Source organism: Protopterus annectens, chromosome 3.part1 (assembly GCF_019279795.1).
Source record: "Protopterus annectens isolate FY-2018-M chromosome 3.part1, PAN1.0, whole genome shotgun sequence".
Lineage (NCBI taxonomy): Eukaryota > Metazoa > Chordata > Ceratodontiformes > Protopteridae > Protopterus > Protopterus annectens.
In genome coordinates, this window is record NC_056732.1 from 1466778192 (window position 1) to 1466792471 (window position 14280).

Sequence of the window (14280 nt, forward strand, 5' to 3'; positions counted from 1 at the left end):
ATTAGATTATATTGAAGAAGAACTACACAAACTGGATCCAAGCAAAGCACAGGGAGGAGACAGAATTAATAATAATGACCTGAGAACATTTTGGCATGAACGTACAGTAGCATTATATCTGTTATGTACTAGGTTATGTAAATATGAGGAGAATTCTTATGACTGGATGCATGCAGTTATTAAGCCTGTCTTTAACAGAAAGGGAAGTAGGACAAACCTGGAGTCATACAGACCCATAAGTTTACTTTCATGTTTTGGAAAAATAATGGAGAAGGTTATATTGGGAAAAGTATTGTTAGAACTGGAAAGTTCGGGACTTGAAACCATATATTAGCATACATAAGTTGAAAACAGATCCATTGCCACCTGTAACATAATGTTCTATAACAATATAATAACAGCTATAAATGAAAAATTGTGCTGTGATATAATTTATATAGATTTAACTTCCGTATTTGATAGGGTCATACACAATATACTGACCAATAAATTAGAATAACCAGGTAATGATGTACTGTAGATAACATGGATAGCTTCATGGCTTACAAATTGGCAAATATATGCTAACTGACAGTTTACAGACAGAGTGTCCCATAGGGCTCTATCCTGGGTCCATACTTGTTTAGGTTGTATCATTCAGATCTATCTTTTTCATCTCAGGTGTTCTACAGTCTGTATGCAGGTGACTGGAAAATGGCTAGACTGATTACACGTGTTACAGATAGAGCACATCTGGAAAAAAACTTGAATAAATTGATCATTTGGACACAGAAAAATGATATACTGAGAAATACATCAAAAACTAAGCATATGAGATTTAAGAGACATACATTGAAAGGTAAACACTTAATACAGCATACAGTAATTGAAACTGTAGATTCATTTAAGGACTTGGGTATATGGGTATATGGGTAGATTCAGTTTGGGTTATTCTAATTATACCAACCAATCGGTTAATTATAGTAATAGAACTATAGGCAGTATAAAAAGATTTATAAAGTCTAGGAAATCAGAAATTATGAAGTCATTGTTAGTTATATTAGACACATACTTGTATATGGAATAACAAGATGGAAACCTTATAAGAAACACATGTGAACAAACTGGAAAGAATACAGGAAAAATATACCAAGGGCATCCATGGATGTTAACATTTAAGTTATTATGAAAGACTAAAATATCTGAATTTATACCATTTCTCATATAGACAATTAAGAGGAGACCTTACTCAGATATACAGGGCATTTACAGACAGCTACCTCTGGGAATGTTTGGGATTATCAAAAAGAAGTAAGGAATCATCAGACAACCTATGCAAAAGATTCTGTAGGAATGAGAAATGTATTAATTAGTTCTCTGAGAGAGTAGCTGATGCATGGAATGGACTACCAAATTAAGTTATAGCAAGCGCTAGTTTAGACATTTTTAAGAACAGCCAGGATATTTATTATGGGAGCAACTGCTTTGGTATATTGGCAGGTTAGAAGGGCATTATTGCCAGAGCATGAAATATTTAACATTGTGGCAAATGGATGTTAGAAATACTGCATGTACTTTTTCCGGTTACTGCTACTTTAAACACATGGTCTGTATACCATACACGGAACATAATTTTCATCATGTTTTATCTTGCAAGCCTTTCATTTTCTCTAGCACATAGATTGTGAAAGTTTTCTTCCTCCAGATAAAAGAAGATGAAAGGGATCCCCTGGTAGATATACTCTGATACTCCCATCTTTGCTTGCTGCAGCTCCTCATCTATTCTTGGAATATGCCACTAGACCTCAACCTGCAGAGTGCTATCTCAAGACCAAGACTACTTTTTTTCTAAAACAGTAATATGATATTAACCTAACATGTCTTGCTTTTTTGTGTCACCTGTGATGTAGGTGGATAGCAAAACTATTCTAATTAGAAGAAACTGTGCTTCAGTTAACTGTGACTTCACTGCTGCATCTCTATTACTTTTAAAATTTGTAAGTCTGAAACTTTGCTGCCTGCAGCTTTTTATGCAGTAATTTACCATAATACTCTAATTGTTCTACTTTGTATCAGGACGAAGAGCAGCAACAATGTAAAATAAGTGAATAAGTGACAGAGCTTTAAAGCATCAATCCCATCAGATATAATTGAGCTGTGTGGGATCTGATTCTGAAAGAAGAGGAGGTTGCAAAGACTGGAAGTTTGTTGATTATATTATACTGGTGAAAGAACTATAAAACATTAAATAACAGTTATGTCATAATGCTGAGGATGCTGAAAGGACTGAAGAAGTAACTGTAAGTAAAGAAGTTTTTGTTTTTATAGATAGTTGTATTAAAATGTCATATTGTAAATTGCATACTATATTGTAAAGCAGTCTTGGATCATATCCAGTCAGAGGTATTTGAAATGCAAGGTGAGGAGGTCTATCATAGTAATGTAAAAAGTAACTTCTCTTAGTTGTAATATATCCAGACTTTGCACTGTAACAAGATATGAAAGACTGAGAAAAGTAAGTTAAAGTTAATATAATATTGTGATAATGTGCTGCTGGGGATGGAAAAGGTGTACGGATCATGTGATATGCAGAGTTAAAATAAAATAATGATCCTTGTTTCTGTAGAGGTGACTGCCTTGACTAGTGCTCTTAGTCTAAGCTATACATATATGTTTTTAAGCAACTAGACTTGATAAAACAAGTGGAATTGATAACAAGTATGAACATTGTAGTGACTTCTTTCACTTGTAAAAGTTTTAGTTGTTTATTCCATTAACATCAGCTTTTAGTTGGTGACAAAAAGTCTGCACATGCAAGCAGTATGAACAGTGTGTTCTAAGTGATATCTACAGGGGTTCTTTCTTGCATTTGCAAGGCATCTAGCTGTTTTCTAGTAGCACCTGCATTTATTTGGAGATAAGAAGCCTCCAAAGGTGCAAGCAATTAATCATGCGAGGTCTGAACAGAGTGTTCCTACTGAAATCTATAAGTACAGTTTAATTAACATTTAAATGTATGTCAGCAAGCAGCTCAGTGAAAATAAATGAAGCTCAAAATTGTGGAAAGTAAATAGTTATACAAGTAGTTGCCTTACCAGCAGCATTAGTACACTGATGCTTTAACAATAAAAGTGCACAACTGAGTTCATTTCTATACAGGTAGCCTATGTAATTTTTCTCAAGGCTAAAAGTTAAAGTTGACTGAAAGCATTTGAGTTATTGATCACATCTTGGAGGAGAATAAATATATAAGAAGAAGTGTAAATGGCAAACTCTTCATCAAAAACTATTTTTATAGTGGCAGTATTCTTTAGGTTCTATGTCTTAAAATGGATTTTATAAGTCAGAATAAACAAAGTAACTATTAAGACTGTAATATTTTGTAAACAATGTACAGTATCTCAGCAACCACTTAAGTTACACACATACTGTCAGCAGCATTTTGTTCACCTAGTTGAGAGCTTTCAAATGAGGTTAAGCAGTTGTATCTGTGCTACTTGGTTGGTGTGACATTTAGAAAAAAAAACATGAGCTTTATGACAATATAAATACATATTCTATGAACAACAATTCATTTATATTTACCTGCACTAGAGACAGGTAAAATATCAATACAGTTCTGTTTGCCATTGTGTAAGCTTTAAGATGAAATCTGTTAATACTTTGCATGTGACATGGTTTTGGAAATATTTTATTTATTTATTTATTTATATTACATGTGTTAACCGGGTTAGTCTGACTGAGCTTTTGGCTCATTTTCAGCAGAGACCGGGGGAGAAAAGCTACTCAGGGAAAACAATTTTTAAAAACAATTTTAAAAACAAAGTATTAACAATCAGCAAAAGAATGTAAGACTTGTTACAATATCATTTTAAATGCTTGGTACAAAATAAATTAATAGTCTGGAAAAGATTATGAATAAATATTAATGCAAATATGAACAAGAAATATTTGACACCTAGACGCATCAGTAAGATGTAACTGCAGAAGCACCTGGAGGCATCACCTGGTTGTAATGAGTTAACAGAAAGGTTTGAGACAATCCAGTGAGTATTTCAGATCATATGTCAATAAAAGCTAAGATAAGCTCAGTAATGTATTAAAAATAAGTCCCTGGATCTTTCCTACTTCTCTATTAAAAAGAGAGGAATTTATTTAATGGGTAATGAAAATGATTCTAAAATTTTAGGGAAGATATAAATTTCTTTGGAAGAGATGGCTAGTGAGTGGGATTAAGTGAAAATGTAGTTTAGAAATATAATAGGAATAATAAGAATTATTTAGAGGGGCTGTCAAAGGTTAAAATATTGATGAATATGGGAATTTCACAGAACAAGAAGATGAGCAAATGCTGAGTGCTAAAGGGAAAACAAAGGACTATTTACATTATTTTCATGAAATTAGAATGGTTCCTGTTAATATTTTTGACAACAACTCTAGAGCACAAAAAACTCTTAACACAACAACTTAGGCAACAGAAAGTAGAAAGTGTTGTTTCCAAACTTAGGGAGTCTATGACAAGAAAAATAATCCAATACCCAGAGGTATTAGGCATATTTTAACATTTTTAAAAACTAAAATGTAAAGCAGAGGAATGGGGAAACCAGGAAATGGCACAAATGGAAATATTTTATGGAAGAATTAACTATTCCAAGGGTAGAGTAAGATGAGGCTCAAGAATTAATAGCTAAGCTAGTTAGGGATCCGTCCATCCATCCATCCGTCCATCCATCCACCCATCCATCCACAGCCCCCTTTTCTCCATTTTTACACATGGGATCAGGGTGTCACTTCAAGAGTGGCAATTATCTAGAGCTAATGTTTATACCTCCAGGTGGCTAGCCATGTCATGGTTGTTCTTCCACACTCCATATTCACAGCTATGGCCAGTTTAGTATGTCCAATCCACCTACTGCATGTGTTTGGAATGTAGGAAGAAACCAAAGCGCCTGGAGGAAACCCAGGCAAACATAGGAAATACATGCAGACACCACATAGAAGGCAGTCCAACTGAGAATCAAACTGAGGAGCCTCTTACTGTGAGGCAACAATGCTATCCTCTGCAGCACTGTGCTGCCACAGATGATATAAAAATGGTGATGTATAATCAATCAACAGGAAGGCCTCCAGGAAAGTACAACTGTATAAGACTTGATTTTACCATATCAGTGGATGTTTAAATAAATCTCTGTTGCAGAGCATGCTAACCAATGGGATGTTTCTTGCCAAGGATGCAATACATTCAGTAAGTATGCCAAAGCTTAAATGCTCTTTTCTCATGTGCCATACATCCAACCTTATCCCTTGGTGCAAGGGCTGTGTGCTAGCACCTAAGGGATATATAGGTGCCAACATTCTCAGTTTTCTTCTATTAGGAGGTTACTGAGGCTAAGTGCAGGGAAAATAGACTCAAGATATACATAGAAAAGAGGACAATGGCATGCAAACAGGAGTTCTACCTTGGTCAAAAAATGGAAGAAGAAAAAGGGGAAAAATGGAGGGTGCATGTACTGCCACGGTGATTGATTCAAACATCGACATCACATATTACAGTAAGTTCTTGCAAACTGTGCTATGGTCATCATTAGATCATTGTTGCATTAATGCTAACCAATCCTCAAAACAAAAAGCACCGGAAACACTGGATCCAAGGACCTTAACTTTGCCTGTGACATAAACAGAACATACTGGTGTGACCAGGATGTGTCTCAAAGGATCACCACACAATGGAATAACCTCCCCATCTATGTGTACAGAGTTCATCCCTGACCCTATTCAAAAGAAAGCTTGATCACTGAATGGGAAATTACAAATTCACCCCGGTCTGACCCCCATGTTTCTGATTGACAGAAGTTGGCAGTAAGTAAATTAATCCTCAACTAACGTACTCCTCCATATAACCTTTGGCTACCTCTTTACTAACATACTCTACCATACAGGTATATATTTAACTCAGCCAGGCTTGTAAAGACTCCGTTGGTCCTTAGCCTAGTATAAACTTATGAACCTATCAGCATTAACCTTTAAAAATGAACAATACTCTGCAAAGACTTCCACTGGTCTTTTAATATGACTTTTTCAGGCTCCTTTCAGGTAATGCTCTTTCAATTCTCTTGCTAACTTTCTCTCCTGTACTTAGTCCATTTTCTCATAATCAGTTCACTTTTCAGATTCACAGATTAGTACTAGGCTAACTGCCTTTGGGGGCTATTTCACACCTAGCCAATTACCCACAACTTGTGTCTGTAAGGTAAACACCTTAACCATTATGCCATCCTCCCACCCTTCCCATCTTACTAACTGTTCTGTTCTACTAAAATTCTACAATCAACTACCCACCTCTATCATGAATAACACCTTTTTTTTCACTAATCTCTGCAATAACATTTTATAAATGTTTACCTCAGTTATTATCTCACTCTATGTTTCTGCACTTAGTTACAGGCTGATTGTATAATTTCTGTTTGGGGCTTTTCTCCCCAGGCCTCCGCTGAAAAAGGGCTTGTCGCCACCTGGACTTTCCAGGTCAACAAACATTAATTAATTAATTAATTAATTAATTAATTAATTAAATAAAACATTAATATGTGTGTGTGTGTGTGTGTGTGTGTGTGTGTGTGTGTGTGTGTGTGTGTGTGTGTGCATATTTTTTCTCATCTATATTTGGTTTTCTACATACATTTATGGAAATACTGCAAAATCTGTACTGACTACTATAATTTCTAAATACTTACACACATTAATTACTGATCTTAAAACAATTGTTTGGTTTAGGAATTTTAATACTGCAATAACTGTTTTCTACATGATCATATTTGTTTTTGGAGCATTTCTCTCCAAGCCACAAATGTAAATAAGTCTTTTGTTTAAGGCTGAGACAGCCTAATGAAGTTAACAAATGAGCAAAAAAAATAAAATAAAATATATGTATCTTACCTAGCGTGTCTGTAAAAGTCGCCCGCCATCCACCTGCAGTGACAGAAGAGTCAGTCTTAAACACCAAAAACAGAGTGTTGCCAGTAGATTTCAGGGCTGGTGGAATAGCTGAACCACAGAATTTGCCCAGAAGAGGAGCATAGATGTCTGACCCATCATATACAGCAACATAGTCAAAGTAACAAGCTGATGATGTCTGAAGTTGGAACTGGTTGAATCTACAAACAAAACAACACTCATATTTAAGTAATACCAAACAATGGATTTCATAGAGTGATCACAGGGAAAATGTCACATGGAGGTGCTTTACAATGTTTCTTTACAGTCAAATGTTTCACTATATGTCAGGTCTGAATCATAAACCAGGAAAAAAGCTATACCAAAACATACATGACAGGTTAGTGCAGTGCCTTATGGCACTGTTACAACAGTGTGGCTGATCTATGTTGTCCTGATAGGACACATTTTTTCACAAGTTTTAAAACCTGCTGCCTCTGCAGTCTTCACTTCATGTGCTAGTTTTCAATAGGGTAGCATCCCAACCAGGGTCTATTTTTATAATATCAATTACTGTGTCAAATTATGTATGTTACAGCTTGCATAGCAGACAGATGGGTATTGTAAGTTATGCTGAAACACTAGTGTTTGAATCACAATAATTTGAATAATGTGTTTTGAAAATGGTGATTTTCCCTGAAATAGCGGAAGAAAGAAGAAAGGCAATTATGTGATATCTTTTCTGTTTACAAGTCAAATATTTGCCTTTTCCCTGAGCAATGTTCACCTCATAAGTAATTAAGTATCAGGTGGTGTATGTGAGGGGGTCTTTCCTTAACACAAAAACTCCGTATCCAACTGGTGTCTGTTTTTGAACATTTGGTCACAATGTTGCACATTCTCCACAGACTATTCACATGAGAAACACTAGACAGACTTGCTATTATAGTTCATTTCTCCTTGGACTGGTTGCAGTTTATACGATAGATATAACATTGTTCCTAGAGCACCTGTGTCAGTGGTCTGGTCACTACAACAGCTCTGTTACTGGACCAGTAACATTCATGTAGCATTATTATGCCGGCAGCAGGCCTTTTACTAGAACAAAGAAATTTTCTCCACTGGAAAGTCCTTCTTAATTAGCATTTGTATTGTGGTCCTTAGCTGCTGTCTCAGTGGCCAGTAACAGCTTGTTTAGCAGGGTTGGATTAGCCAAAGTTTGTGTGGAAGATGGTTTTCTATGTGCCAGTTCTTTTGCTGAACCAGGTACAATGCTTATGGTCAGTACGGCTATGTCGATGGAGTTTCTGTGACTGGACTAATTCCAATATCTCATCACAGATGGTCAGTACGGCTATGTCGATGGAGTTTCTGTGACTGGACTAATTTCAATATCTCATCACAGATGGTCAGTACGGCTATGTCGATGGAGTTTCTGTGACTGGACTAATTCCAATTTCTCATCACAGCTACTTTCATACCAATTAGTAATCTCATCACTGAACAGTCTTGCAGGTGGTATGTTTGCTGTAGCAGAAGCCTCACTTTCACTGCAAGAGATGTTTTATATCCTTTTTTTTTTTTTGAAAAACACAGAAACGCACTAGCACTTCAGTTATGCTTTATTACTATAACTGATGTGTTAATGTCACATATCGTTGTACCGTAATGTTATCGTAACAATTCTGTCAGAGAGCTTCCTACTGTAATTCTGAGACTAGTAAATGTGAGCCACAGAATTATGAAAAAAATAACCATAAAATGCAGGAGAACAGCAAATGTCAAACATATATGTTCTCCTTTAAATTTCTTTTCTTGCAAGGAAACTGAGGGGCAGCACCCCCAAACATATATATATATATGTGTGTGTGTGTGTGTATATGTGTATATATATATATATATATATATATATATATGAGTCTACTTCAAAAGAATTAAAACCCGCATTACTGAAAACGACATCAATGAGATGACCTCACTGAAACCTGACTTTATGAATGACCACAATGCAGAAGGATTTCGCAGGGTAAGTATCCAGTTCGCCACCATCTAACAATGAAATACACTGCACTACCTGAAACCCACCCAGCTGGGGGGGCTAAGCTTGCACTCCCCCCCAATGTGGAAGGATGCACCCCTACACCCCCTAACTAAATATACCAATTCTGGGATTGAACTACAGTGGGGAAAAGGGCAACTTTCCCTTGTTGGCCACCTGGATACTTACTCCTTCGGCACTGTGGTTGTTCGTTAGAGTCAGGCTCAGTGATGTTGTCTTGGTGATGTCATCTTCGGTAATGTGGGTTTTGGTTCTTTTGAAGCAGACCTATATATATATATATATATATAGATATGTGTGTATATATATATATATATATATATATATATTTGTATATCTATCTGTCTATATATATATATATATATATATATATATATATATATATATATATATATATATATATATATATATATATATATATATATAAACTCACACACAAAGGTAGTGCCACTACTGACCCTGGAAACTATTGCTCCTGTAGCTTGACAAGTTTGATCTGTAAAGCCATGGAGTGTATTATTATGGATCTCATAAACAAGGACATGGGCAATCTGCAAGCACTTGATCCCACCCAGTTCAGAGTCATCAAGTGCAGATCTTGCTTGTTGAACCTGGTTGACTTCTTTGAGACTGTCACTAAGGCCCTGGATGAGGGAAAGTCAGTACACACAGCCTCCCTTGACTTGGCCAAGGTCTTTGACACAATCTCCAACTCTGGCATCATCAAAAAGCTAACACAACTTGGCATAAATCCCTATCTCATCAGATGGGTGGCCAACTGGCTCACCGACAGGACACTCAAGGTCAAAATAGGTGCCTCCACCTCCGATAGCAGATCTGTCACTTGTGGAGTTCCCCAGGGATCTGTCCTGGGACCCATACAGTTTGGCATCTACTTCTCAGAGGTCCAGGCAAAGACAAAAGACCTGTGGCTGACCAAGTTTGTGGACAACTGTATGTTGGGTGCTGTCATTGATTTTCCAAATGATGTTAACATAATGCAAGAGAATCTCACAGCAGCTAATGACTGGTGCCAAAGTCATGGCCTCAAGTTAAATGCAAAAAAATGTATCATTATGCCATCTGGCAAAAACATGGCCCCTACTGATTATCACATCAACGGCAACCCCCTAAGCACACAACCTGTGGTGAGAGACCTGGGTACTCAGCTTGACAAAAGTCTCACTTTCAACAAACATGTATCAGCAGTGGCCAGAAAAGCCTTTTACTTGATTCATCTCATAAGTAAAGGGATTGCATCCAGAAAAAAAGAAGGTCATTACCTCTCTGTACTCCACCCTCATTAGTCCAATAATTAAGTGTAACATCCCATTTGGTATGTAGAAAAGCCATAGAAATAACTCACAAAGATAATCTATGGCCTCCAACACCTGTCCTATGTGGACAGGCTCAAATCACTGTCACTCTACTTGGTATCATATAGATTGCTCAGACATGATTTGTGTCTTGCCTACAAGGCAATCTCGGACCCTGCCCTACTATAGATGCTCCATATCCATAAGTCTAACTCATTGTGCATTATCCACTTAGAAGGTCTGAATCTAATTTGTGACATCAACAAAACCTGTTGGAGAGACAGGTTTGTCTCCCAGAGGCTGCCCATCTCTGGTTCATAGGTTAGTAGACTTCTCATACATGTCACACAGAGCACCTCACTGACCATTTTCAAGCTCAACAGCAGTCTTGCACTTATTATATATGTTCATATTTTTACTCATTCAGTCTTGCTATTTTGGGACTTGCATTAACAAGTCTTGGAATATCAGCTGGATCACTACCCTTTCCTTTCAGAGGACTAGTTAGTCTGTAAACTTGGTAATCCTGTACCTGCAGAGGGTGTGTTATCAGACCAGTTGCAGTCTGTGGAGTAGATCATATTGTACTAAGTACAGTTGTGTTGCAGAAAGACTGGCCAAATGTTTAATGTCATAATCTTGTATGTATATATAGTTTGAAGTGGGCTAGACCCCTTATATGCAACATTTTGTCATGTGTGTGTAGAAGTCCTATTGCTGGACCAGTTAAAGTTTGTGATCTTGTGTCTGTAGACTGTATATGTCAAAGCATTTTGTATTTGTAACTGCTGTGTCATTGTGCCTGTAACAGTTTGTGTAGTAGGCACACTTGTACTATATATGTCATTTCTCTAGACCAGCCAGAACAGTCTGTGTGGAAAATTCTTCTCTTAACAATGACTCTGTGAACAAATCAATCGCAGTCTGTGAAATGACAGCCTTGCACTATGGCAATCCTGTCAGGCCAGTCACTGCTTTTGTGGTGGACAATGTTGGAACTCTAGCAGCTCTGGCATTATTAATAGTGTCAAAGCTCCTGTCCCCACTGATGGCAAGGACACCTGTACTGGAATATACACCAATGCCGTGTATAAATATCTATACACTTGTATTTTATTTTTTTAATTTTTTTTTTATTTAACATTTGTTGACCGGGAAAGTCCGACTAGGTTCCATAGAGCCTGTTTTCAGCGGAGGCCCGGGGAGAAATTTATTTATTTATTTATTTATTTATTTAAATTTGTTGACCGGGAGTATCCGACTGGACGAGGGTCCATTTTCAGCGGAGGCCCGGGGAGAAAAGTTCCACAGTAAAATAAACAGACAGTAGTTACATTGGATTACATAGTGATTAACAATTTAACATAGAAATTACTTACAACATATTTACAGATGAAGAACATAGTACATCAGTAGACAACTAGAATCTTATCTTTGAAGTACATAACAGGCATTAACAAATGTAACAATGAGAAGTTCATGCTGTATAATAAGTACTAGGCTTATGAGCATCTGAGCTTGCTATCATCAAGGTAGTTAGTGGAGGTGAAAGAAAGGTAGTAGTTGGATGGGGTGGATGATATTGGAGTGGGAATTGCAAGGGCATAGCCAGCATGTTTTTAGGTGCACTTTTAATAAAGTTTTGAAGTTGGTGCATGATGGTACGGAGGTAATTGTGGGTGGGAGTGAGTCCCATAATTTGGCTATGGCGCAAGAGAATAGTGCTTCACCAGCAGAGTTATTGGCTTTAGTGATCTGCAAGTGATTTTTGTTGCTGGATCTTAGTGGTCTGGTGGTGCGATAGGGTTGGAGTAGATTCTGGAAGGATGGGACATTTAGTGGATGGTTTACTAGTTTGTGGGTGAGTGAGAGTTGATACCACTGAAGGAGGTGAGGGAGTTCAAGCCAGCCCAGTTCAGCAAGTGAGAGACAGTGGTGACTACGGTAGGATGCACCTGTGGTGAATTTTGCGATTTTGTTGTTGCAGGTCTCTAGCTTGTTTAGATCACATTGCCTTAGGTTGGTATATACTGGAGAGGCATAAAGTAGGGTGGAGATAAGGTGGGAATTTGCTATTGAAATCTTTGCTGCTTTGGTGAGAAATTGTTTATTTCTGTATAATGCTCCTAGTTTTTTGTGGACCTTTTTTATGGTCATGGATATGTGAATGTCAAATTTTAGTTTATTGTCTATTTCCACTCCTAGCAATTTGGTGTGTTCAGTTGGGTATATAGTGGTGTTGTCTTTTGCTGTGATGTTAAAGTGAGAGTTGTTTTGAGTATGTTTGGTGGGTTGGAAGATGAGTAGTTTAGTTTTGTTTGGGTTGAGTATTAATTGGGCATCGGATAACCATGTTTCAACAGAGGAAAAGGCTTCCTGTGTGACTTTTGCAGTTTGGGTAGGGACTGGGCTGAGCAGATGATGGTAGAGTCATCTGCGTATTGGATGAGTGTGCCATGTTTGGTGGCAGAGGCTAGATCACTGGTGTAAACAGAGAAAAGTAGGGGTCCAAGGATGGATCCTTGGGGAACCCCTATGGAGACAGGTAGTTGGGGAGATATGTCATTCTGCCATACAACAGATTGTTGGCGGTCAGACAGGTAACTCTGAAACCAGTTGGTGACTGATTGTGAGAAGGATAGGTTATTGAGGACAGAGATAAGTTGTTTGTGTGGGACCATGTCAAATGCTTTAGATAGGTCTAGGAAAGTAGCAGAGGAGAGATAGCCATTGTTTTTATGCTGAAGGATAGTGTTTGTAAAGAAGAGTAAGCCAGTGGTGGTGCTATGGTTTGGTCGGAAACCATGCTGAGTACTGGAAAGGAGGTTGTTAGTAAGGAGGTAGTGTGAGACCTGAGAGTGTATGCATCTCTAGTATTTTGGAGAGTGGAGAGAGAATAGCTATGGGGCAGTAATTGGTTAGTTCTGCAGAGGGTCCGCCTTTGTGTAGGGGAATTATATGTGAGACTTTCCACAATGTGGGAACGTAACTTTCTGACCGAGATCGGTTAACCAAGATGGATACTGGGTAGGCCAGAGCATCAGCTGCGATTTGTAGGTATTCACTTGGGAGGTTGTCTGCTGCTAATTTGGTGGGTTTAAGTTTAGTTAAGAGTTTTTTTATGTTGGAGGTAGGTACAGGAGAAAAAGAGAAGGCAGTGGGAGATTACTAGTTGAAGGTGTGGGTTGGAGGGGGGGTTGTGTTGTTTAGCTAGTGATAGTATGGTTTGGGTGAAGTGTGTGTTGAATGAGGTAGCAATATTTTCTGAGGAGTGAGGGATGTTAGGAGGAGGGGTACTGACTTTACCTGGGTGGAGGATGGAGTTTATGGAGGACCAGAATTGTTTGGGGCTGTGTTGTGAGGAGTCTAGGGCAGACTGGTAGTATTGGAATTTGTCCCGTTTTATTAGCTTTTTGACTCTATTGCGTAGTTCTAGGAATTTTTGTCTAGCTGCTGGGGTTTTGGTTTTGTGCCAGTGCTCCCAGGCTTTATCCCTGTTTTTCATTTCTGACTTAGTGTTTTTCTGTAGCCATGGGGAGGGTTGTGCTTTGGTTCTGGAAAATCTTATGGGGGCATGGTAATTAAGGATGTTCAGGAAGGTAGTATTAAAAAATTCAACCATGTCATCAAGACTGAGGTACTTTAGAGCATGCCAGTTACATTCCTTGTGGGATGAGATGAATGTGAGTGGGTTAAAGTTTCGTTTTTTACGTATTTGACGATAGATGACAGGTTTAGCTTGGTACAGGTATTTTTTGAGTAGGAATGTTGGGGAGTGATCACTGAGGCTATCTGATAAGCAGCCTGTTATATATGACTGGGGGTTCTTACTGACTAGTATCCAGTCCAGGGTAGAGTGCTTGCTGGAGTTTTTATTTATCCTGGTTGGTGACTGGACTAGTTGGGTGAAGCCATGAAGGTTTACATGATGGGTTGGATTGTTGCCAGAACAGGATTGCCAGTCAATATTGAAATCACCTAAGATGATAGTTT

The 14280-nt window shown here is 37.9% G+C and overlaps 1 protein-coding gene across 1 annotated transcript in view; it reads right to left on the reverse strand.

The window, feature by feature from the left end:
* Positions 1–14280, reverse strand: part of LOC122797794 (cubilin-like) — a 2156354-nt gene that overhangs the window by 379235 nt on the left and 1762839 nt on the right. Inside the window, 1 exon segment of the mRNA XM_044066315.1 lies at positions 6916–7133. Coding sequence (XP_043922250.1) covers positions 6916–7133 — 218 coding nt within the window.